We start from the raw sequence: 27,287 nt of genomic DNA, 5'->3' as shown, positions 1-27,287 counted from the left end.
TCGTGCGAGTTCAACCAATGCTTGTTGAGTTAATGAATGAATTTTATTTTAAATCAAGATCTATATTTTGCATGTATTAGACTATGAATGAATTCTATTTGCATGTGTTAGACTGTAAAGTAAACCGGCTCTTCAGTGACTTTAAAGGTGACCGCAAAGAAGGGCTTCCCTCACCCCAAAGCTAGTATTTCCGGAAACCTCGGCCCCGCCCCTCCCCTCCTGCTCCCGCCCCTCAGCGCATCACAGACTCAGCCCAGACCAGAAATGGCCCGCCCCCTCCCTGCCAATCAATCGCTCCTCGCGCCTGCGCACACGCCGCCCGCCAGAGCCCCGCCCCCGTCCCCGCCCCGAGGCTCCCGCGGGCCGTTGGGTCTGGCGGGAACCTCCCCTTCCCTGGCCCGCCCACCATGACGATCACCTACAGCTGCATTGCTAATGGCCGAGTGATCCTAGCGGACCTGGCATGGGCCGGCGGCTCCTATCAGGTTCTCCTCTCGTCACCTCCGCCTTCGCGCGTTCCCGTTTTGAAAGGCGATGCCGGCCGGACCCCGCCCCTCAGGAGGCGGCGCTGCCAGGAGGCCAGAATGGGCGGGGCGTGGGGACGGGAGGCCCCGCCCCGTGCGCGGCCGCCGGCGAGGCGGGGAGTCCCGGCGGGAGCATCTCGAGTCGCCGAACTGCGGAGCCGCGAGCACGGGCGCCGCCTAGGGGCGAGGCGTGGTGCTACACGCGGCCCCTTGGGCCGTGATCAGCGGCCGGGCCAGTTCCCGGAACTCCTTCCGGGCTGTCTCTCCCCGATCAGCACGCGCTTATTGAACAAGTATTAGCTGTGTGATCCCGGGTTAAAGGAGTGAGGGGTGCAGCCACGGAGAGAAGACAGCACCGGAAGCTGTCGCTGGAGGAGCTCAGGTCCCTTGATGTCCAAGGGCGGCATACAGGTGCCCTACAGCCTATCAAGTACTGTTCCTCAGGGTTCTACTGGTAACTTCAGTCCTCTTCTAACTTGACACATTCATTCACACACAGAACAGCTTTACTTTGATCACTCTCAAATCCACTTCCAAAGTAACCCCTCTCCACAGAGTGCCGAATAGAAGAACGGAATTACTGTAATTATTTCCCAATTCCTCCTGGTGTATTTCTAATCTTGTTGAGTAGCTCTACTGAGCCAGTCAAGCTGGAAACTGGGAGTCACCTTCAAGTTTTCCTTCTTCACCTTCACATTTGTTCTTTGTCACCAGGTTCGATTAGTTCTGTCTCCTGAATATGTCTTGAACCCATTTCCTTGTTTCTGAACCATGTTGTCATTTAGGCGCTCAATTCTTGTCACCAAAGGTTATTGAAAGTGCCTCCTGCCCTGTAGCTCAGGTGGTAAGAGCATCATCCCAGTACACAAAGGTTGAGGGTTTGATCTGGTCAAGAATCAACCAAAGAATACATAAATAGGTGGAATATCTCTTTCTCTTCTCTTCTCTCTTTTTCAAATAATAAATAAATAAATACACAAATATTTTTAAAGTGTCTCCTAACTGATCTCCCAGACTTCAGCCTTGTCCCTCTCATAATCAGCCTCCACACTGCTGCTCAAGTGGTTATTGCTAAAAGCAAATATGATCATGTCACTCCTTCCTTAAAATCATTTGGTGGCACCTAATTACATACAGAATAAAGCCCATACCACTTAGCCTGGCATTCAAGGCCCTTCCTGGTAGGACTTTTCCATGATTATCTCCTCTTCCCCCTCATATTTTTGGGCTGCAGCTATCCTGACCTTCATGCTGTTCTCCAGTCTCACCGGGGTCTCAGTTTATCTCCTCTTCCCTCTCCCTGGAACCCACTTATCTTCACTTTTTAGCAGTATAACCTCTTCTTTGCTTTGACACTTTTCTCTATTCCTCCTTGAAGCCTTCTTATGCCCAGGCTAATTTATGTCCTTTTACCAAACTACTTACCTGGCTTGAATAAGATTATTCTTTCACTTATTTGTCTTTGCTGTCAGACTCCTTCAGAACAGGCACTGTCTTCATCTCTGTCTTTATAAATAGGTTCTCAATAAGTGTTTAATTAATTAAGAAGACAGAGAAAGTTGAAGGGGTTCATAAGCCAAATGATTTCTCTTTATGAAACATGAAGGAAGGTAAGAAAGTGGGAAGGGATGGAGCAATTGGAAGAAAGGATTAAAGGGTTAGAATGATTGCTGTACAAAAAGCTGACCGGGGAGAAGGACAGGAATGACAGTGCTTCAAAGAGTTCTACCACGTCTTTTCTCAGTGCTAAATATTAATGTCACAACTATTTTATAATCATTAGAAAAGTATTAGTACCTACTAAAGCTTAATCATTAGATCAAATCAATTGCTATTAAAGATCCTAGAATTGGAGAGGATCCTAGAAATAATCTTGCCCACCTCATTCTTCACACAAAGAAACAACCAGACAAGTCTCTTTCTTAAGTCGTGCAGTACTTTTATAGCAAAAGCATAACCAGCCAAAACCGGTTTGTCAGCCTGCGGAATGAAAGGCCCCAGGTTCCGGTAAAGGGCATGTACCTTGGTTGTGGGCACATCCCCAGTGGGGGGGGTGCAGGAGGCAGCTGATCGATGACTCTCTCTCATTGATGTTTCTAACTATCTCTCTCCCTTCCTCTCTGTAAGAAATCAATAAAAATATATTTTTTAAAAAACATAACTAGAGCTCAGTTTGTCACACTTTTATAGCCTCATGTTGCCATTTGCTTTGTTTCAAATTTTTCTATCATTTCATTGATTATTTACTCTAAATGAGACATGTGGGGAAAGCTAGGGGAATATATTCCAGTGATGATAACAAAGTAACTGAAAACCTATGTACTCCCTTAATTTTTCTTGTTTCTTCGTAAATTCTTTCCTAGAGAATACTGCTCGGATTTTTCAAGCAATCCCACAAATTTCAAGCTTTACTCTTTACCATTAATAATAAGCTTTAACCCTTGCTGGTGTGGCTCAGTTGGTTAGATCATTGTGTTGTAACATGAATCAAAAGGTTGCTATTCGATTCCGGTCAGGGCATATATCTAGATTGTGGGTTCAATCCCTGGTGGAGGTATGTATGGGAGGCAACTGATTGATATTTCTCTCATCTCATACATCAATGTTTTAATGTTTCTCTCTCTCTCTCTCTCTCTCTCTCTCTCTTTCTCTCTCTCTTTCTCTCTCTTCTTTCTCTAAAACCAGTAAAATATATCTTTGGTGAAGATTAATTTTTTTAATTAAAAATAATAATAATAAGCTTTATTTATAGTTTTAGTCACTAAAATATATTTGATTAGATAGTACTTCCCAGCTTTGAAGTCATATATATATATATATATATATATATATATATATATACACACATATGATGTGACTGTAAAAATAAGACTAATTAGTATAAACCATACTTCCACACTTATATGTATATACACAGGTTATGTATATTTAAGTAATTTTAAATTTTTCCTTCAGATTCACATGAATCTGAATATTCGTACGAATATTTATAACTTGCCTCTTACCATGAATTATGAATAGCCACCATTAGTTCTCCTAGTAAACAGTTGTCCCTTGATAAACTAATCAGAACATAAGTAAATTTAGGAGAATAATAATGAAAAACACTGCAAAGTAAATGCTGACAATTTATTTTTAGGAAACAGCAGCAACAGTGCTTAGACTAGTGCTTCCTAGAGCTGAACCAAAGACCACAATTCAAATGGGAAGGTAAGATATATTCTAATGAAACTACTTTTTAACAATTATCAGCTAATAATTCCAATGATAATGGCATGAGGAAAAAAATATATTCGTTCCACATACTCTTGATTGAGCCCTCAAAAAGGAGAACTTCTATACGTAAAAGCATCAGATTGTGAATGGGGATGCTAAACACCAAATTCATGAAAGTGCTTACCTTTGCAAAGTGCTGGGAGAAGAATTAAATTGAGGAATAGTACACAGGGGACATTTCAGGCAGTTCTCCAGTTACGTCAGACGTTTTGTAGTTACGTCACCATCTCCCATTTACAGTATTTAAAAAAAATAAATAAATAAGTTCCGTCATTTCAACTATGTACTTACGTGCTTTATGTCTTATTATTTATTTACCACAAGTAAAGGTCAGGAGTTGTTACCTTTCTTTTAAATTTTTTTTTACTGTTTCACTTCATTCCTGCTGTGCATGTGCTCCATGTGAGTGACATAGGTGCTTATGGAGGTGGGTTCCAACTTAGGGGGGAAATCGAGTGAGGTCGCCTTAGGAAAGGATCTCCGATGTAACCTGAGAACTGCCTGTAATTGTATCTGTAACATTTTAAATAGATTGGTGGGTCTACAAGTGTTCTTGTCCTTATTCTCCATACTTTTTTTGGTATACCTAAAATATTTTATTAATAAAAAAGGAAATTTTCACTTTAAAATATCTTCAATAAGACTACTCCAAAAACAAAAACAAAAAACAAGTTGATAGATACAGAGAACAGGTTAGTGTTTGCCAGATGTAGGGGTCGGCGGGTAGTGGGAGAAATGGATGAAGGGGATGCCAAAAAAATACAACACTGCCAACTACCCCCAAACTCCCCACCATTTGTCTGTCCTGTTTGTTCACAGTTTCCTTCTTCTCCCCCATCATTCCAACTTTTATAGCAGCCACTTATCCTGTTTCTTCATTGTTCCAGCACCTAAATGTACACCTCAGATATTATATTAGAGCCCGATACAGCCTACTTTTTAATTTGAAGTTATTTAAATTTCTTTAATCTACATATTTCCCCTCTATTCCTGTCCTATCCTTACAATTTATTGAAGAACCTATAGAGTTTCCCTCAGTCTGAATTTGCTGATTGTATACTGAAAATGCAGCTTATCATGCTCTAACCAGCTGGATCCCTTTGGCAAGACTATAGTTGTTTTTTCATCTGCTTATACTTCCTTTTGACAGGCTAGCAGCCATTGATAGTCATTGTCTATACCCTAGAGCCATTAATTTATTGGGGTTTGCAAACTAGTGATATTCCAGTTTTGTTTTCACTTATTAGCAGGAATGATTTAAAAAAAAAAAAAAAAAAAAAGATGTGCTTACCTGTATTGTACATTCTAATTTAAATCTTTTGAGGGCCTCTTCCCTGAACTCCAAATGTATGTATCCAGCTGCCCATTCTACCTCTCTATTGGATGTCTGTTAAGCATCTCAAATTTATGTCTAAGCCAACCCTCCTCCTGCAGTGTTCCACTTCCCAGACATAAAACCTTTATGATCCTTGACTTTTGTCTTTTTTTACATCCAAATCCAATCCATCAGCAAATTCTGTTGACTACCTTCCAAATATATCCAAAATCTGACAGCTTCCACCAATACCATGAGAACTACACTACCATCATCTCTTGCTTGGGTTACTTAATATAAATTTGGCTTTGTTTTTCATATTGGTTTTTTTTATTTTTTTAAAGATTATATTCAAAATTTTATTTATAACATTTTATAATAATGCAAAATTATATGGTTCCAAAGTCAAATTTTGTATATAATCTTGAAGGAGTCTAATTTTTATTCCTTTCCTGTCCATACTGACTCTCTCTCTCCTTATGTAGGAAATCATTTTGAATAAGTTTTTAGTTTATCATTTTTTCTTTTCTTTTTTATATAAGACACATAATATATATTTGTACTTCCCTTGGTAGCATATGAGAATGATAGATAATGGTAATACATTGTACATACTTTTCTCTATCTCTACTTTGCTTTTGTCAGTTAACAATATATCCTGGACATCAGATAATTCAAGTTTGTTTGTTTTTAACATTTAAAGATAGTTTCTGAATGATATTCAATAATAACATACTAAGTAACATTTAAAATATCTCTTTTCATAGCAATTATCAATTAACTTCATATATAACTTTCAGAGAGATGGTAGAATTAGCAACTTTTTCAGCAAAGACTCCTCCCAAATTAGAAATAAAAATATTTTCCAATTTTAAATAATAGTTCCTTGTATTGTATTGGATTCTTTTATTAAGTTTATACTTAATTAAAATATATACAAGTTGAATTTCTAGAGCAACCAAGAGTAAAATAGAAATAAAGTGTTTACATTCTAACCCTTACCTATATAAATATTTTAGGACTTTTTGGGTCAAGAGGCAAAATCAAGTACTAGTAAAATGACAGTCCATCTAAGCAAAGAAAATGTAAGATCCCTTATATTATTACTATAAATACTGAATTTCACATAGATTAGATATCTGAATATGAAAAGTATGTCTATGAAAATATTCTAAGAAAATTAATGTGTAAGCTCAGGGTGAAACCAACATGATGGAGCCAATAACATAAAAGTCCTGAAACAAAAACAAAAAGTGACAGATTTTTAAAAACTTTTCTTGATGAGCTATCAATATCCATACAGAAAGAGCACAGATCCTAAGTGAATAGCTGGGTGAATCATCACCAAGTAAACACTCCTGCTACCACCAGGTCAAGAAACAGACTATCTCCAGCTTCCCAGAAGCCCTCTTCATTCTTCTTCCTAACCACTTCCTCTGCTCCAAAGGCAGCCATTATCCTAATTCATAATATTTTAGTTTAACTTTGCTTGCTTTTAAACTTTACATGAAGTCATACATAATTTATAAAAATAAAAATAAGTAAATTAATAAAAAACATTTTCCAAGTGGAAATTTTTTGTATCTATCAATATCATCATTATGCTCAGTGTCTAGCAGGGGTCTTCAAACTATGGCCCGCAGGCCACATGCAGCCCCCAGGGGAGTCTGATCCTGCCCGCCAGGTTTTTTGGGCAGTGAGCGCAGCCAAGGTGTTACAGTAGGAATTAGTAGTTCATATAGTCCGGCCCTCCAGCTCTCTGAGGGACCGTGATCTGGCCCCCACTTTAAAAAGTTTGAGGACCCCTGGGAGCGTTGGTCTGCGGACTGAAGAGTCCCAGCTTCGATTCTGGTCAAGTGCATGTACCTTGGTTGCAGGCACATCTCCAGGGGGGGTGTGCAGGAAGCAGTTGATCGATGTTTCTCTCTCATTGATGTTTCTCTCTCTACCCCTCTCCTTTCCTCTCTATAAAAAAATCAATAAAATATATTTTTTAAAAACATATTTGTAGCATGCCCTCACCAGTTTGGCTCAGTAGATAGAGCAGCAGCCCCGCACACTGAAGGATCCCAGGTTCAATTCCAGTCAAGGGCATATACCTCAGTCATAGGTTTCATTCCCAACCCTGGTCAGAGCAGGAGGCAACCAATCAATGTTTCTCTCTCATATCGATGTTTCTTTCTCTCTGGTTTATTTTAAATACATATTCAGCCCAGCTGCTTTGACTCAGTAGTATTGACCTACAAGCCAGGAGATTGTGGTTTGATTCCTGTGGGATTAATCCCCTTTGGGGGGCATGCAGGAGGCAGCCAATCAGTGATTCTCATCATTAATGTTTCTATCTCCCTCTCTCTCCCTTTCTGAAATCAATAGAAAATATATTAAATAAATAGAGATCTTCAAATTTTTTAGCTTTTATTTAATATAATTTAATTTTTAAATATATGAAAGATATTCTAATTCTGATTCTAAAAGTTATCTACAATAGATAGTTCTTATACTATTAATGAGAACTTAAAGAAGAAATTAAGTTTGCTACATAGATACTTAATTTCTTCAAAAACAAAAAGATTTTTTGTATTTCTTCAAAATACAAAAATTTATCATGTAAATGAATGTATTCTTTTTAAAGCTTTGTCTATCATAGTCTCTTCATTGATGGGATCATTTACCTATGTGCCTCAGACAATGCATTGGATATTGTAACACCATCTGCATTTCTTAAAAATGTAAGTAATTTGTTATACTTCTTTAACAACCTTTACCTTTCCTGAAATTATGAGGTCTCTATTTTCTAGTTTATGAGCAATAATGTCACTAAACAAAAACAAATCATTCACCTGTCTATAAAGCAGAGCTATTAATGACCTCCAGAGATTTCTTACCCTCATCCCTCATTTGTCTCCTGCTTTCACACTTCCCTGACTCTGAAGGAAGATCTGCAAAGACAGTCTACTCAGATCTAATAGGATCTGTCACAAAAGAAACCATCAACAAAATAACAAGTAAGCCCCCACTGCATGGGAGAACATATTTGCCAATGTGACATCTGATAAGTGTTTAATCTCCAACATTTACAGGGAACTCATACAACTTAACAAAAGGAAGAAAAACAAACCAATAAAAAAAAATGGTCAAAGGACCTAAATAGATACTTTTCGAAAGAGGGCATTCAGAAAGCCAAGACATATGAAAACATGCTCAAAGTCACTAATCATGTGAGAGATGCAAATCAAAACAACAATGTGGTACCATCTCACACCTGTCAGAATGACTATCATCAACAAATCAACAAACTACAAGTGCTAGTGAGGATGCAGAGAAAAAGGAACCCTCCTGCACTGCTGGTGGGAATGCAGACTGGTGCAGCCACTGTGGAAAACAGTGTGGCGTTTCCTCAAAAATTTAAAAATAGAACTGCCATTTGACCCAGTAATCCCACTTTTAGGAATATATCCCAAGAAAACAGGAACACCAATCAGAAGGGATATATGCACTCCTATGTTCATAGCAGCACAGTTTACAATAGCTAAGCTTTGGAAACAGCCTAAGTGTCCACCAGCAAATGAGTGGATTAAAAAACAATGGTACATCTTCACAATGGAATACTACGTCACGGTAAAAAAGAAGGAATTCTTACCATTTGCAACAGCATGGATGGAACTGGAGAGCATTATGCTAAGTGAAATAAGCCAGGCAGTGAAAGAAAAATACTACATAAATCTCACTCATTTATGGATAATAAAGAACATTATAACATGATGAATAAAAAGATAGATACAGAGGCAGAGAAGCATCAAACGGACTGTCAAATTACAGTGGTAAGGCTGGGGAGTGTTGGGGGTGGGGAGTAAGAGATCAACCAAAGGACTTGTATGCATGCATGTAAGCATAACCAATGGACACAGACAGTAGGGGGGTGAGGGCATGTGCTGGGGGGTGGGAGCAGCCAGGGAGAGGTCAATAGGGTAAAAAAGGAGACATATGTAATACTTTCAACAATAAAGAATTTAAATTTTTTTTTAATTTTGTCTTTTTATATTTATTGTGTTCTTTAAAAGAAAAAAATGAAGTTTTATAATATTTAAAATACTTTCTCAATAGCATATGTATTTAATGTATAGATAATTCTATATATGAACCATGCATGTATTTTATTTTTATAGTGTACCAACTTGCTTTAACACAGCTCAAACTATACTCAAAAATAGAATCAAAGGTTATAAGACCTAATATTGTCACTCTACACAGTAACAGTTATGCCTAGACAATTGTTAGAGTCTTGATACTAAACACTGTTAGCCATTTAATTTACTATACTCTTTTTTCTCTCTGCCATTATGACAAAACATCCCAACTTTACTATCTTTCCAAAACCAGAGGACACAGAATTGCTAACTATATTATTTTTACCACTACTTCTGGGGAATACAATTTTTAGTACAAACAATTATCAGAATTTCTTCTTGAAACTTTGAAGTGTCCTGTAGCAACTTTATAAGTTTTGAAAGGTAGAATCATGACTTTTAGTTGATATATATATATATATATATATATATATATATATATATATATATATATATATCATTGAATGGATTTTAAAGATAGGAGCAGGAGGGAGAAATAAATGCGTATTTAGAAAATATCATGGACTCCCTATTGCCTGGTTTGCCAGAGGTAAACATCTCTTCTTTCCCTCAAGTCCTCAGATATACCAAAGAATTAAGGATCTCTCAGTATGATGTTGTAATCTATACTAAGCAGTGGAGAAGACTGGGCAAGCAGTTTTTATAAATACTGTATCTTTAAATAGAAAAGACATCCTGCCACCAAAAATCTTGAAATGTCCTACTTTCTTTTATTTCAGGTTTCTGCCAGACTTGGCTTCATATAAACATTAACTCTGCAATTATCCAGTTGAAATTACCTATATAGTTTAAATATTTCCCTTCATTTCCCCAGGTTAGTGATATTTTTCTGAAAAATCCTTTGATGTCACAAGAACATTTTTCTCCTTCAAATGCCATTGCTGCCGATTATCAGCAAGTATTAGGAAAGTATATGGTATGTAACTTCCAACTGTATTTCTAAACATTGTTAATATTGCAGCTGTCAAATCAATTAGGAATTAATGAATTAAGAGCTATAAAGATGAATTCGACTGAGAACTTCTATCTCTATATAATGATAAGTAATGATATCTATAATGTATTGATAAATGAATAAGATAAAGTCTGTAGGGTCTACTGTTACTTATTTACATATGCAACCATTTAAGGAAGAGGGAATGAATATAAATATAAATATATATATATTTGTTTGCTTATAGTATAAAAAAAAAAGTGCTGGAAGTGTGCAAGGAAAGGATAAATCAAAAACATTCTAATGGTTGCCTGTGGTAAAGATGGGCAGAAAACAGAGACTGGACTTCTCTGAATAAAACTTTTTTTACAAATTTGACTTTGGAACCATGTATATATTTTACCTAATTTTAAAATACTTAAGTAATAGTTCCGACTAAGTGAAATAAGGCAGTCACAGAGGACAAATATTATGTGATACCACTTAGATGAGGTACCTAGAGTAGTAAGATTTATGCAGACATCAAGCAGAATGGTGGTTGCCAGAGCTTGGAAGGAGGGGAGGAAGAGGATTATTATTTAATGTGTACAGACTTTCAATTTGAGAAGTTGAAAATTTTCTGGAGATAGGTGGCGGGGATAGTTGCAAAACAGTGTAGATATGCTTAATATTACTGAAGTATAACAGTTAAAAATTGTCAAAATTGCAAATTTTATGTTATGTATATTTTACCATTATAAAAATGTTTAATTTAGAAAAGTAATCCCTGAAACTCAAATTAAAAAAGAACCCAACTGTGTATGGAGTGTTCTCACCGTGGCTGCTCACTTCTTCAAGGCCAACAAAGGAATCTCTGTCACTCCAATCTGCTAAATATTATATAATTCTATATAATAAAGAGCTAATATGCAAATGGTTGTCTCACGCTGTAAGGGCTCAGACACTCAACACTGGGGAGAGAGGAATGAGGCCCAGCCAGGAACAAATGAGCTTGTGAGAGAGGAATGGGGACCAGCCAGGCTGTGGCCTGAGAAAGGGACAAGTCTCCTACCCCATGGTCCCAGGTGCTAGCAGCTGCACCTGCGGCTCCAGAGAGGGACAAGCCTCCCTCTCTGAAATCAATTTTTTTTAAAAGATGATCAGAGTACTACTTTATATGGTGGTTTGAGAATTGAATGAGCTAATACTTATGAAGTGCTTAAAACAGTGCCTGGCACATATTAAATGTTCAGTGAGTTATTACTTAATATTTTTCTGTAGCTGCAGCTCACCTTTTTAATGTAACACTATATCTTAGCGATTATTTTTGTTAATATGGATAGAGTGGAAGACAAAAATAGGAATAAATAGAAAACAGTAATAAATATGGTAGCTATTAATCTAACTACATCAATAATAACTATAAAAGTTAATGGTCTAGCCGAAGCCGGTTTGGCTCAGTGGTAGAGCGTCGGTCTGTGGACTGAAGGGTCCCAGGTTCGATTCCGGTCAAGGGCATGTACATTGGTTGCGGGCACATCCCCGGTAGCGGGTGTGCAAGAGGCGGCTGGTCGATGTTTCTCTCTCATCGACGTTTCTGGCTCTCTATCTCTCTCCCTTCCTCCTCTCTGTGAAATATCAATAAAATATATATATATTAAAAAAAAAAAGTTAATGGTCTAAATACACCAATGAAATGACAGATTGACCAGGCCGGGTGGCTCAGTTGGAGCATCATCCCATACACCGAAAGGTGTGGGTTTGATTCTCAGTCAGAGCGCATACCTAAGTTGCGGGTTCAATTCCTGATGGGGTGTGTGCAGGAGGTAATTGATTGATGTTTCTCTCTCTCTTTCTCTCAACATATCCTCGAGTGAGGATTTTAAAAAAGAGAGAGAGATTGACAGATTGGATTAAAAAAAATCAAGGGGATGAGAAGACAAGCCACATACTGTACTAGGAAAAAAAAATTGCAAAAGACAAATCTGATAAAAGGCTGTCGTTCATAATATAGAAAGAACTTTTAAAACTCAACAATATGAAAATAAATAGCCTAATTAAAAAAATGGGTCAAAGACCTGAATAGATGTCTCATAAAAGAAGATATAGAGATGGCAAATAAGCATATGAAAAGATGCTCTACAATATATGCCACTAGGGAATTACAAATTGAAGCAACACTGAAATATCACTACACATCTTTTAGAATGACCAGAATTCAAAATACACCAAAGACTGACAAGGATGTGGAACAATAATAACTCTTACTCATTGTTGGTGGGAATGTAAAATGGTACAGTCACTTTGGAAGACAGTTTGGCAGTTCTTTACAAAACTAAACACACACTCACCATACAATCCAGCAATCACACTCCTTGGTATTTACCCAAAGGAGTTGATAACTTTTGTTCATACAAAAACCTGCATACGGATGTTATAGCAGTTTTATTCATAATTGGCAAAACATGGAAACAACCAAGATATCTTTTCACAGGTGAATGGATAAATAAACTGTGGGACATCCAAATAATGGACTATTATTCAGCCCCAAAAGGAAATGAGTTATCAAGCAATGAGAAGACATGGAGGAACCTTAAATGCATATTATCAAGTAAAAGAAGCCAATCTGAAAATGCTACATACTATGTGATTCCAACTATATGACATTATGAGAAACGTAAAACTATGGAGACAGTAAAAAGACCGATTGTAGCCAGGGCTTAGGGAGAAGGGAAGCATGAATAAGTGCAGCACAGAAGATTTTAAGGACAGTGAAATTGTTCTGCAGGATACTGTAATGGTAAATACATGTCTTTTTACATTTGTCCAAACCTATTGAATGTACAACAGTGAACCCTCATGTAAACTATGGACTTTGGGTGACGATGATGAGTCGATGCAAGGTCATCTATTATAACAATGTACCACTCTAGTGCAGGATGTTGATAGTGAGGGAGGCTGTGTCAGGCTTAACTGGCAGGTGGCAACTCTGTACTTTCCACTCAGTTTTACTAAGAACCTAACACTGCTTTTTAAAAACACAGAAGTCTAACCCGTCCAGCGTGGCTCAGTGGTTGAATGTCAACCTATGAACCAGGAGATTGAGGTTCTATTCCTGGTCTGGGCATATGCCGGGGTTGTGGGCTCAATCTTCAGTAGGGAGTGTGCAGGGGGCAGCCGATCAATGACTCTCTCTCATCATTGGTGTTTCTCTCTCTCTCTCTCCCTCCATCCCTCCCTGAAATCAATAAAAATATATTTTTCATAAAACAGAAGTCTAGATAAACAAATAATTTAAGTAAAAAAACAATTCCACTGCTGATTTAATACATTTATATATCCCTCTCCCACCCACCCAACCTTCTTCTTTTCTTCTTATTCTTCTTTTTTTTTTTTTTTTTTGCAAGATTAGGTGGAACAGTTTGAGGCTTAGTTGACTCCTTATGCTGAAACACAAGTAAGATATTGCCTTTTCCCCCCCAGGTATTTTATTTATTTTTAATTAAACTTACTGGGGTTACATTGGTTAATAAGACATAGGTTTCCAGTGTACAATTCTTAATTATACATAATCTGTATATTGCATTGTGTGCCCACCACCCAAAGTCAAATCTTTCATCACCATATATTTGACTGCCTTTAGCCTTTAAATCCACCCCTCTCCCCACTTCCTTCTGGTAACCACCATACTGAGATATGCCTTTGACACCTATATTCTAATTTGTACAATATATTATATCATAGTAGATTTTATTTATAGAAAATAAATTTTGAATTATATTTCACTTCTATATAGATGAAATACAATAAAAATCAAGGTGACAGCTCGATATCCACACTGAAGAGTCAAGTAACTGATGTAAAAAGTATTATGACCCAAAATATTGATAAAATATTGGAAAGCAAAGAAAGATTGAATAGCTTCACTGACAGAACAGATGATCTCCAAACAACTGTAAGTGATGCACACCTGTCTTGATATCCAAACAGTAATCTAAACCATAGGGTTAACCCACTTGAGGCAAATTACCTAAAGTAAAGCTATACCATGGGTACTGTGAAATAATCCTAAATTACCATTTTGTGGCTTTATCAAGAAATTATTGGAATACAACTAAAATATTAAAAGGATAATTATAAAACAATCCAAATTTTTTCAAATTACTCAAACTTTTATTTTTTATAATTGAATTTTTTAGGGTGACATTGGTTAATAAAATTATATAGATTTCAGGGGTACAGTTCTATAATATGTCATCTGTATAATGTATTGTGTGTTTGCCACCCCAAGTCAAGTCTCTTTCCATTACTATTTATCCTTCATTTATCCTCTTCTACCTTCCCTACCCCTCTTTTTCTCTGGTAATCAACATACTGTTTCTTTTTGCTTAAATTTTTAAATTAATTTATTTTTTAAAATCTTATTGTTCAGATTATTACAGATGTTCCTCTCCCCCCCCTCACCCCCTCACCCCCCACCCCCACCCATGGCTCCTCTCCATCCATTTCCCACCCCACCCCAGACACTCACCCCTCCGGCCACAGTCCTCATCCATAGGTGTAAGCTCTTTGTCCAATCTCTTCCAGTATCCCCCAATCCCCTTCCCCCTGAAAATTGTTAGTCTACTCCCTTTCCATGCCCCTGATTCTATTATATTCACCAGTTTGTTCTGTTCATCAGATTTCTTATTCATTTGACTTTTAGATTCACTTGTTGATGGATATGTATTTGTTGTCATTTTATTGTTCATAATTTTTTATCTTTACCTTTTTCTTCTTCTGCCTCTTCTTAAAGAATACCCTTCAGCATTTCATATAATCCTGGTTTGGTGGTGATGAACTCCTTTAGCTTTTTCTTGTCTGTGAAATTCTTTATCTAACCTTCAATACTAAATGATAGCTTTGCTGGGTAGAGTAATTTGGGTTGTAGATCCTTGTTATTCATCACTTTGAATATTTCTTGCCACTCCCTTCTGGCCTGCATAGTTTCTGTTTGAGAAATCAGCTGTCAGTCGTATGGGTATTCCCTTGTAGGTAACTGTTTTTCTCTTATTGCTTTTAAGATTCTCTCTTTGTCTTTTGCCCTTGGCATTATAATTATGATGTATCTTGGTGTGGTTCTCTTTGGATTCCTCTTGTTTAGCGTTCTGTGTGTTTCCTGGACTTGTAAGTGTATTTCTTTCACCAAGTGGGAGAAGTTTTCTGTCATTATTTTTTCAAATAAGTTTTTGATATCTTGCTCTCTCACTTCTGCTGGCACCCCTATAATTCAGATGTTGGTTTGCTTGAATTTGTTATAGAGACTCTATCTTCATATTTTTGGATTCTTATTTCTTTTTTTTTAATATATTTTTTATTCATTTCAGAGAGGAAGGGAAAGGGAGAGATAAAAACATCAATGATGAGAATCATTGATTGGCTGCCCCCTACACGCCCCCTACTGGGGATAAAGCCCGCAGCCCGGGCATGTGACCTGAGCTAGAATCAAACCTGGGACCCTTCAGTCCACAAGCTGACTCTCTATCCAATGAGCCAAACCAGCTAGGGTGGATTCTTATTTCTTTTTGCTCTTTTAGTTGGGTGATTTTTGCTTCCTCATAGTATTTTAAATCTTTGACTTGATTCTTGTGATCCTGTAGTCTACTGTTGAATCTCTGTATATTGGTCTTTATTTCAGTCAGTGTATGCTTAATTTCTGACTGATGCTTTTTTTTTTCTTTTTCTTTTTTTGCATTCTCACTAAAATCCTTGAAGGTCTCACTAAGTTCTTTGGAGGTTTCTAGAAAATTCTTGAGTAACCTTATAACTGTGGTTTTGAACTCTATATCTAGTATTTTGCTTTCATCCATTTCTTTAATTTGTGATATCTTTCATTGTCTCCACATTTTGGCTGCTTCCCTGTGTGTGTTTCTATGTATTGGATAGCTGCTAAATTTCCTTGACTTGATAGAGTGGTCTTGCATGGTAGGTGAACAATAGGGCCCAGTGGCTCAGCCTCCCCAGTCACCTAAGGTGGACACTATTGGTGCACCCCTTTGTGGGCTGTGTGCACAGTCTTGTTAAGCCTTGATTGATTGTCTTCCTTTTGATAAGTTGTATGAGTTCTTTATATATTTTGAAAATTAACCCTTCTCAGATATATCATTGGCAAATATGTTCTCCCATATAGTGGGCTTCCTTTGCATTTTGTTGATGATTTTTTTTCTTTTTAATATATTTTATTGATTTTTTACAGAGAGGAAGGGAGAAGGATAGAGAGTTAGAAACATCAATGAGAGAGAAACGTCGATCAGCTGCCTCCTTCACACCCCTTACTGGGGATGTACCTGCAACCAAGATACATGCCCTTGACCAGAATCGAACCTGGGACCTTTCAGTCTACAAACTGATGCTCTATCCACTGAGCCAAACCGGCTTTGGCGATGATTTCTTTTGTGTGCAGAAGCTTTTTATTTTGATGTTGTCCAATTTGTTTATTACCTCCTTTGTTTCCCTTGCCTTAGGAGATGTATCAGCAAACATATCAAGAGATGTCTGAGATTTTGGTGCCTATAGTTTCTTCTAGGATTTTTATGGTTTCACAACTTACATTTAAGTCTTTTATCCATTTTGAGTTTATTCTTAAGTATGGTGTAAGTTGGTGGTCTAGTTTCTTTTTAAAAAAATATATTTTATTGATTTTTTTACAGAGAGGAAGGGAGAGAGATAGAGAGCTAGAAACGTCGATGAGAGAGAAACATTGGCCAGCTGCCTCTTGCACACCCCCTACCAGGGATGTGCCCGCAACCAACGTACATGCCCCTGACCAGAATCGAATCTGGGACCTTTCAGTCCGCAGACTGACGCTCTACCACTGAGCCAAACCAGTTCCAGCGGTGGTCTAGTTTCTTTTTTTTTTTCTTTCTTTCTTTTTTTCATATACCTGGATTGCTGACTGCTGTAGCCGCCATGGAAAACAATATGGAGTTTCCTCAAAACATTAAAAACGGAACTACCACTTGGACCCAGTGATCCCACTTCTAGGAATATATACTAAGAATCCCGAAACACCAGTAAGAAAGAATATATGCTCCCTTATGTTTACAATTTACAATAGCTAATATCTGGAAACAGCCCAAGTGCCCATCAGTAGATGAGTGGATAAAAAAGACATTTACAGCTATAAAAAAGAAGGATCTCTTACTCTTTGAGACAGCAGAGTGGGACCTGGAGAGTATTATGCTCACCGAAGTAAGCCAGTCAGAGAAAGACAAGTATCCCATCAGTAATGTAGGAGGGTTTTAATTTCTCCATATCATTTCCAACACTTTTTTCCTTTTTTTAAGTTATAACCATCCTACTTAGAAGTAATGTCTCCTTTTGAATTTGCACTTCATTATTGACTAATGATGTTGAGCATTTTTTCATGTGCTTATTGGCTATTTTATATATATCTTCTTTGCAGGAAGTCTGTTTAAGTCCTTGTCCATTTTTTAACAGGTTTGAGGGTTTTTTGTTATTGAGGAAGGGCAGAATCTTAACAGGCACTTGTCATTAAAAGGCCTACCTAATCTTTTTTCCTATGGCTTGGGCCATCAACTTATTCAGTCTTTCAGTGTTCCAAATTTCTGCGTCCTCTCTATCCCTTTTCATTTCTTCTTGCAAACCAACCAATTGTTGCCTTGCTAAATGCAGCCAGTAACAAGAACTCACACTACTTCCCTTCTGTTTTCCAACCTTTTCTTCTAAAGTGGCAGACTCAGTAAGTACTTTGTCTGCCTATCACAGGTGATAGTTTTAGAAAATAGTTTACCCTCCATAACATAGGTCTTTGTTTTTCCAGCCTCTAATATCAGTTTCTTCACTGTGTACCATGTGATGGTTAAGCCACATTTTAGAGTTTTGTAATAGCCTATTCCCAGTTTCAATATTAGTTAGAGAAACGTCGCTGTAATAACATACCTCAGGTTGTCATTGTTTTAACTCAATAGAGTGTTATTTCTTGGTTGTCTTAACAGTAAGGTAGGTTTTCATTGGGCAGACTTCCACATGGTAATCCAGTAACCCAAGCCTTTTCCATTTTGTGACTCTGCCATTGTCTTGTGTCTCAGTATTTAAATTTCAAGTGGCAGTTGGTTAAACAAGGAATGAAGGAAGCACATTTGCTTATAGCCCCTTTAAGCCCAAAAGTGACACCCATCACTTCCACTCACAATCTATTGGTAAGAATTAATCTTATAGCTTTGTGTAGGTGCAAAGGTTAGAGAGAGACACAGTATGGAGTGGGGTGAGGGGCTTGAGAAATGTAGTCTATAATTAGAGTGTCTCTAGCAATAAACAACTCTACATTAAGGAAGGGAACTCAAATCTTCATTAGATAGCTGCCTGTTTTTATTATATCTGCACTAAAGGAAATTCTAAAAACAGTATGTCAGGTAGATGAAAAATGATCTCAGATAAAAATTCTGAGTCTCAGCAAGAAATAAAGATCCAGGCTGGGTAGCTCAGTTGATTAAAGCTTCGTCTCAATACACCAGGGTTGTGTGTTTGATCCCTAGGCAGGACACATATTAAGGATCAACCAATGAATGCATAAATAAGTAGAAAACAAATCAATGTTTCTCTCTCTCCCTTCCTCTCTCTCTAAAATCAATAACTACAAAAAATAAAAGAGCCTGGCTGGTGTGGCTCAGTTGATTGGTGTGTTGTCCCGTATACCAAAAGGTGATAAGTTTTATTCCTGGTCAGGGCACATACCTGGGTTTCAGGCTTGATATCTGGTTGGAGCATGTACAGAAGGACAACCGATTGATGTTCTCTCCCACATCAATGTCTCTCTCTCTCTCTTTCCCTCCCTCTAAAAAATAAAAGATCTAAGAAAGAAGTAAAGGTGTCAGTAACACTGAATGAATATTGACTGCAATATAGGTGGTGAGAAGTAGTTAGATTGTGGATATATTTTGAAGGTGGGCGAATTTGAAGTTGCTGACAGATTGGAGGTTTAGTGAGAGACTCTAAAATCCAAATTTTTGAGACATAGAGTTCATACTTTCCTCATGTGAGTCCCAGGCTTAGCCTGCTGTCCCGTGAGCACTGAAATCCGCCGCCCTGGGTGACAGAGGAACAGCATCACCCTCCCAAACGCAGAGGTTCTCACTGCTCTCTAGGTTCTCACTGCTCTCTAGGTTCCTGCACATGGCCTTACTCTTACTTTTTCCCAAGTTCAGTTATGCATTAAAGATTTGCTTCTCTTCTTTTATCTAGCATTTCTGAGTAAAAATAGATGCAGGATTATTGGATTACATAATACATCATATCATCAGGCCTATTAGTTTTAAAAAATATTTTTATTGATTTCAGAGAAGGGAGAGGGAGAGATTGAAACATCAATGATAAGAATAATTGATCAGTTGCCTCCTGCATGCCCCCTACTGGGGATGGGGTCTGCAACCCAGGCATGTGCCTTTGACCAGAATCAAACCCAGGACCCCTCAGGCCTTAGGCTGACACTAGCCACTAAGCCAACCCAGCTAGGGCTATTGCTTTTTTATTAAATTATATATGTGCCTTTATTATAGGAAAAGAGATAACACCTAAGTCTCAGAATATTATAATACCTTACCTTCCTAACAAATCCCACTTTTATGTATACATTGTATTTTCATGATTACATAGAGAGAAAAAATGACTTCCTCTTTGAAACCAGTTGAGTAGAAGCAGCTCAATAAAAGATGAAATTTTACTGAAGTATATTAGTTTTCTCCCTCTTTTCTCTTGGTCTTTTTAAATATTTTTTAAAAATATATTGTTATTGATTTCAGAGAGGAAGTGAGAGTCAGAAACATCAATGCTGAGAACCATTAACCAGCTGCCTTCTGCACACCCCACACTAGGGATAGAGCCCACAACCCAGGCATGTGCCCTGACTAGGAATTGAACTGTGATCTTCTGGTTCATAGGTCGACACTCAACCACTGAGCCACACTGGTCGGGCTCTCTTGGTCTTCTTGTAAAAGATTCTACGGAATATTATTTTTTGTGGTTGTTAATCCTCATACAAGGCTTATTTTCCATTTATTTTTAGAGTGTGGGAGAGAGAGAGAGAGAGAGAGAGAGAGAGAGAGAGAGAGAGAAACATCAACATGAGAGTTCCCCGACTAGGGCCACGGATCCAACCTACAACCCAGGTACATGCCCTTAACTAGGAATCGAAACTGTAACCCTTCAGTGCACAGGCCTATGCTCTATCCACTGAGCACCACTGGCCAGGGCTCTACTGAATTATCTTAAAAAGCAGATTTGGTGGTGGGCTCTTCTCTGTGGGCCTGTCCTAGTGAACTCATGCCAGAGTAAACTGTAGTCTCAAATTGCCCGGCCTCCTTGCCTATAGGCTGTGAGCACTGAAGAAGGTTATACAGTGTAAAAACAAGCAAACAAACAACAAAACACAAAAGCAGATTTGGTTTTTAAACACAAAATATGTCAATAAGCTTCCTGTCAGTCTGCCTACAAATAAAGACGGGTCAGAGATTTTTAACCTGGAAGATTAAACTTACACATTTATCTTGATATTCTCTCAAAAATCCAATAAAAGAATGGGTAAAACAATAGAGAGGCTTTAATGTGTAAACCACTAGGATATTAAAAAAAAGAAAGAAAGAAAGAAAGAAAGAAAGAAAGAAAGAAAGAAAGAAAGAGAAAGAAAGAATGAACAAGAGAAAAGACAACAGGTAAGAAATGTCAACAATTTTAGAAGCTATAAAATGGATTACTAATAATTATTAGTCCCAGTAGAACAGTGGAGCAGTACAAAGCTTGAAAACATAAGCTAGTAAGCAGAAGACATTAAGATGCAAACTGATCTGAGCCATAGAACCTTGGAAAGGATCAGAAATCGGAGACATGCAGTATAAGGCTAGAAAGAAGAGGCTGGGTAAAAGTCTTTAAAAGAAACGTTACCTGTAGAGCCACTTCCCTACTTTTTATTGCCATATCGCTTCCTCTGCTTATCACTGACAAAGGATAATAAATTTTATTATGTAAAAACAATAGACCAGAGATGTTCTAAACTTAGACACCAGGTGCAGATAAGGCCAGAGTGATCATCTTTAACATCAGGACTAAGGGATAATCTGCATCCTGAAAACAGTGACCACTCTCCAACCTAGCTCCCAGTCAGCTTCATCGAGGCAGGAAATTAGAGGGACTCTCTCTAAGAAAGCTGACTAGACCAAGGGGGAAAAAAATACAGATATTAACCTACAGATATTGAGGCATTCCCCCAATGAAATGGTCAGGTCAATGCCACATGGGCTATCCTACCGGGAAGCTCACCAAATAACAGCCCTAACTCACTTATACTGGGTTTCCAGTCATTTTAGAAAATCAGCAACACAGATAATGAGATATTTGAGGAAGTCTCTATAATTTAGAAAATACATTTTCTAAAAAGGAAAAAAGGAACTCAGACAAAACAGATCATGGAAAAGTAAAAGAAAGTGCCCTTTTATAATTGATAAATGCTTAATTTAATGAAAACCATAAAGCCTGATTTCTTTTATAGTATTGCTTCACTCAAAAATTCAAAATATATTGATAGACTGAACTGTCCCAAAGACTTTTCCTCAAATAATAGTTTTATTAGGTAAGAAAGTGTCAAGGTGTTTTGGAAATTAAAACAATAGTAAAAATTTTAGCCGAAACTAGTTTGGCTCAGTAGATAGAGCGTCGTCCTGCGGACTGAAGGGTCCCAGGTTCAGTTCCGGTGAAGGGCATGTATCAATACATTGGTTGCAGGAGGCATCTGGTCGATGTACCTCTCTCATGGATGTTTCTAGCTCTCTATCCCTCTCCCTTCCTTTCTGTGAAAAATCAATAAAATGTATTTAAAAAATAGTAAAAATTTTATAATATCAGTGGAATTATTGTAATATAAAGTTGATATATTCTCTTAGAAAGTAGAGACACAATGAAAGCAGTCCTGAGGGAAGTTTATAGCTCTACAGGCCTAACTCAAAAAAAAAAAAAAAAAGGTACTAAATTATCTAACTCCACAACTTAAAGAATTAAAAAGAGAGCAACAAGAAAAGCCCAGAATGAGCAGAAGGAAGGAGATAATAAAGATCAAAGCAGAAATAAATGACATAGAGACAAAAACAAAAACAACAAAAAAAGATCAATGAAACCAAGAACTAGTTCTTTGAAATAAAAAACATTGATGAACCTCTAGCCAGGCTCACCAAGAAGCAAAGAGAGAGGACCCAAATAAACCATAACCCAAAATCAGAAATGAAAGAGGCAAGATAACAACAGACCCCAGAGAAATACAAAGGATTATTAAAAAATACTATGAACAATTGTATTCCAATAAACTAGACAACATAGAGGAAAAGGACATATTCCTAGAAAAATTACAACCTTCCAAAACTCAACTGGGAAGAATCTAAAAATCTCAATAGGCCGATAATTATGAAAAAAAAATTGAAGCAGTCATCAAAAAGCTCCCAGCAAACAAAAGCCCAGGGCCAGACAGCATCACAGGGGAATTTTACCAGACATTCAAGGAAGAACTAAAACCTATCCTCAGAGTATTCCAAAGAATTGAAAAGGAAGCAACACTTCCCAGGTCTTTCTATGAAGCCAGCATTACACTAATCCCAAAACCAGATAAAGACAACACAAAGAAAGAGAATTACAAGCCAATATCCTCATGAACATAGATGCCAAAATCCTCTACAAAATTCTAGCAAATGGGATTCAGCATTACATCAGAAAGATCACACCCCCATGACCAAGTAGGATTTATCCCAGGGATGCAAGGATGGTACAATATCTGCAAATCAATAAATGTGATACATCACAAAAACAAATTGAGAGAGAAAAATCACATAGTCATATCAATTGGTGCAGAAAAAGTGTATTCAGATACACTCCATGGCTCAGCAAATATTTACAATGTTTTCGTTAAAAAAAAAAAAAGAGGATATGAAAGAAAGGAAAGTTGTGTGTTTGGGGAAGGAGGGAATTAGAGATATGGTAAAAGTTATATCCTCTTTTCCATAATTGTAAAGTGAAAAATCAAGAAATATTATGTATGCTTTCTAGTAACACAGAGGAAAACAAACACCAGGAAAAACATAAACAGCTAAGTAAATATTAATTGAGCACCTACTATTATGTCAGACACTGTTCTAGGTCAGGGTTTCTCAGAGTAGGCACATTATGGCCTGATCAATTTGCTGGAAGGTGGGTGGGTAGGGGGACTGTCCTATATGCATTGTAGTACGTTTAGTAGCATCTCTGGCTTCTACCCATTAGATGTCAGTAGCACCCCCTATAGTCATGACAATCAAAATGTCTCCAGACATTGCCATATGTCCCCTGGAGAGCAAATTGCCCCCAGTTGAAAACTACTGTTCCAGGTAATAGGGATATAGCAACAAACAAAACAAAAAGATCTGAAATTGATTACCTCTAAAAAAATAGGATCAGGGGGTTACAGGAGAGAATGCTGTTTTTAGAATTCTGAATTTTCAAACTATAAATGCAGATCACATTAATAAAAGAGAAAGCAGATAACCTAAGAAACAAAGGTAAAGTCTGCTTATACCTTAATTAAACTTTTCTACACAAGGCAGTATAGAGTCAAGCAACTCTAGATTTGAATTCTAGCTACACCACTTATGAGGTATATACCCTTAGGCAAGTAACTTCAAACCTTTGAGCCTCATTCTCTTCAATGCTATAAAATAGGAATACTCACCCAAAATTATTATGAATATTGCATATTATGCAATATCACATATAATGTATATCATATAATATGTGAATTTAAAGCACTCAATGAATTATAATGTCCTGGAAAGTACAACTAGTCACTTAGTGTCCATATGCTAGATCCTTGGGAATAATGAACAGCATCTTCACTATATAAAACTGAGGCTTCCTGATCTTGTCATACATTAGACGAGTCATGATGTCATTTTTTCACATGCACTGTAATCATGTACCTTGACTTTGCTCTGGAAAAGTCACCACTTACACTGAGAGTAAAGATGATCTGATTATGAATAAAGTCAATTGAAATACTTCACAATTTTACTTCTAACCCATGTGGCAGAAAGCCTAAATAAATAAACACCAAGCAATTTATTTGTATCATAACCATATGAGAAGCAGTTATCTATGTTTAAAAAACAAAAAGGAGTTGTGGACCAAATGGAAACAATAAAACTTTTTGCAGCACAAAAAAAATAAAAATTTTATGATTTTGTATGAATTTGTTTTATTTCTTCTCAATGCTCCTTGGATTATTTCAATATTTTGTATGTTAATTAGTGAGCTTTTTCTTAGGATACTTTTTAAAACAATCCTCACCTGATATGTTCTATTAAGACTAGAGAGAGGAAGAGAGAAACATCAATATGAGAAACATCTATCAGTTGCCTCCTGTACATGCCCCGACCAGGGATCAAACCCACAGCCCTGACCATGAATGGAACCCACAACCATTTTGGTGTATGGAATGACACTCCAACCAACTGAACCACCAGCTGGGACATGAGCTATTTTATTTAGGTTTAATTGCATTAAGGTATGAAACTCTGGTATCAAAGTACTTCAACTCCAATTCATAAAAAATATCTATATATAAAAGCATAAGCGACTGGCCAACTGGCCGACTGGCCGGTAGCCATAATGTGCACTGACCACCAGGGGGAAGATGCTCAACGCACAGGCATGGAAACATGGAACAGACTAATGAATCTGAGAGGGAAGGAGGAGCGGGGAGGGCAGGAAAAGATTAACCAAAGATCTTATATGCATACTAGAGGTCTGGTGCATGGATTCGTGCACTGGTGGGTCCTTCAGCCTGGCCTGCGGGGATCAGGCAGAAACCAGCTCTCTGACATCCCCCGAGGTGTCCTGGACTACAAGAGGGTGCAGGCCAGGCCAAGGGACCCCAATGTTGCACAAATCCATGCACTGGGCCTCTATTAATTATGATAATGGCATCATTTATTCTTATATGGTGATTTGGATATACCATAATCACTATCTCAGTTAATCCTTACAATCTGGGCTACTCTGTGGCAGGTATTATCCAGCTTTAATAGATTCATTAATTCACTCATCCAATAAATATTCATTGAACCACTTATTTATATCAGGCAGTAAGAAATATAGCAGTGAATGCAACAGGCAAAAATTCCCACATCCATAGTTTGCATTCTCTACAAACGATAAGTAAGTAAATTTTATATATAAATGTTAAATATGGACTTTGGAGGAAAATACCATACTGAAGGGGAATATCACTTCTGGAATGGAGATTGGAAAAGGTACCGATTTTAAACAGGGTAGTAAGAGATAGTGGCATTTAAATAAAATCATCAAGTGAAGATAAGGCTCAAAGGGTTAGTAATTGTTTGTGGTCACAAAATTAATAAAGCTAATTTAAGTACGGCTTAACACAATAAGGAAGGCACCTGGAATCTTAGTGCATCATTTTATAAAAGTGGTTTGGTTAAGCTTCATTGAGACTTTATGGGATTGATCAAAACCAAATTAAATCTGTTCTTTTAGATATCTCTAAGTATTTGAGTGCTCTCATTCATTCAGACATTAAAACATTAAATTTGTGTTTATTTTTATTTCAGGCCAAAGACTCCCAAGAAACCATCAAGATTCTTAAGAAGATATGGTGGCAACACCTCAAAAAGATTATAATCATCACCGTGGCAATTATCCTTTCAATCATCATTATTCTTTTTTAAGTACAAATATAATACCAACCTGACCTTTTTTCTCTCCATCCCCAATAGGTACCAATAAAGTGTTACATGTAATTACAGAGTTCTGCAACCAACAATTATGAAAGCACTAGAGGCCCATTGCATGAAATTCGTGCAATGGGGGGGGGGGGGGGGGCGGGGGGGGGGCAGGCCTTCAGCCAGGCCTGCACCCTCTTACAGTTCGGGAGCCCTCAGGGGATGTCTGACAGTTGGACATCCTTAGTGCTGCTATGGAGGCAGGAGAGGCTCCCGCCACCATTGCTGCACTCGCCAGCTGTGAGCCCAGCTTCTGGCTGCACAGTGCTCCCAGTGGGAGTGCACTGACCACCAGGGGTCAGCTCCTACATTGAGCATCTGCCCCCTGGTGGTCATAGCAACCAGTCATTCTGTTCTTTGGATGATTTGCATATTAGCCTTTTATTATATAGAATTCTCTAGTGATAGGAATGGAGGAAGCGGAGGCTGGGAGTATTTCCTTGTGCCTTGACTCATCCTTATACCTATTCTATTTCTATAATCCCATGTTTTTTCCAGCTGCTCCCCTAATCCCCAGAATCCTTTTCTTTAAAAGTACAAACCCTGGACTCAGACTCCCAAGGTTCAACTCTCCACATTCCATCTGTGTGACTGATTAAGTTAGTTAACCTGTGTCCATTTCCTCGTCTGTAAAACGGGGCTAATAACACTACTGCATAGTTTTGTCATGTCTACCACATAGTAAAAGCTACTTAAGTGTCAACTAAGAACAGATGGTAGAATGCCATTGATTAAATCCCTATGATCCCTTCTCCTTACTCAGAAATGACCTTGTTCTTAAAAATGACCTTGTTCTTCCCTATAAGAATCTGAACGGTAGTACAGAGATACACATTTTACCTGTTGTAAATATTCTTTCATTTGAAATGAAGTCAAACCATTGTGTTTTATACTAGGCATTCCCTTGGGTATAAAAAAAATAATTGGGAATCTTATTTCTCTAGCAAATCACAGGTCCTGTATTCCTATCTTACCACCTTAATGGGCTTTTTCTATTTTTAGTAATACACTACATCTAATAACCTCAAATCACTAAAATTTCTAATCAAAGCATCCAACTTCACTTTGCAGTTTGTAACAAAGTTTCATGAGTCCTATTTCCTAAGTGGAAACTTGAGGTCTAAAGTCAATTTTAAAAATCATTTAGTGATACATGAAGAATAAGATTAGAACAGGGGTTCCTGACTGCTAGATAACTCATTTATAATAATTCTGATAAATGATCAAATATCAACACCAATTTCTCTAGCATCTTTCCACTCATAAAGTATTTTAAAGGACTTTAAATGCTTCAAAGTTCTG

General features: G+C 37.5%; 1 protein-coding gene and 1 long non-coding RNA gene across 2 annotated transcripts in view; both read left to right on the top strand.

Annotated features, from left to right (window-relative positions):
* LOC311622206 overlaps positions 1-27,287 on the top strand; it is a 198,209-nt gene that overhangs the window by 142,616 nt on the left and 28,306 nt on the right. The window lies entirely within an intron of this gene.
* Positions 408-25,931, top strand: LOC311609922 (uncharacterized protein; the record flags this gene model as incomplete). Its single annotated transcript, XM_084860684.1, has 6 exons — positions 408-485; positions 3,664-3,734; positions 7,748-7,844; positions 10,078-10,179; positions 13,973-14,131; positions 25,815-25,931. 6 exons carry the CDS (start codon positions 408-410, stop codon positions 25,929-25,931), a joined length of 624 nt encoding a protein of 207 aa, XP_084716810.1.

Source organism: Pipistrellus hanaki (genome assembly GCF_964339955.1).
Source record: "Pipistrellus hanaki genome assembly, chromosome: 1".
NCBI classification, from domain to species: domain Eukaryota; kingdom Metazoa; phylum Chordata; class Mammalia; order Chiroptera; family Vespertilionidae; genus Pipistrellus; species Pipistrellus hanaki.
The sequence above is the reverse complement of the archived record's forward strand: the minus strand, read 5'-3'. Positions and strand labels throughout refer to the sequence as shown.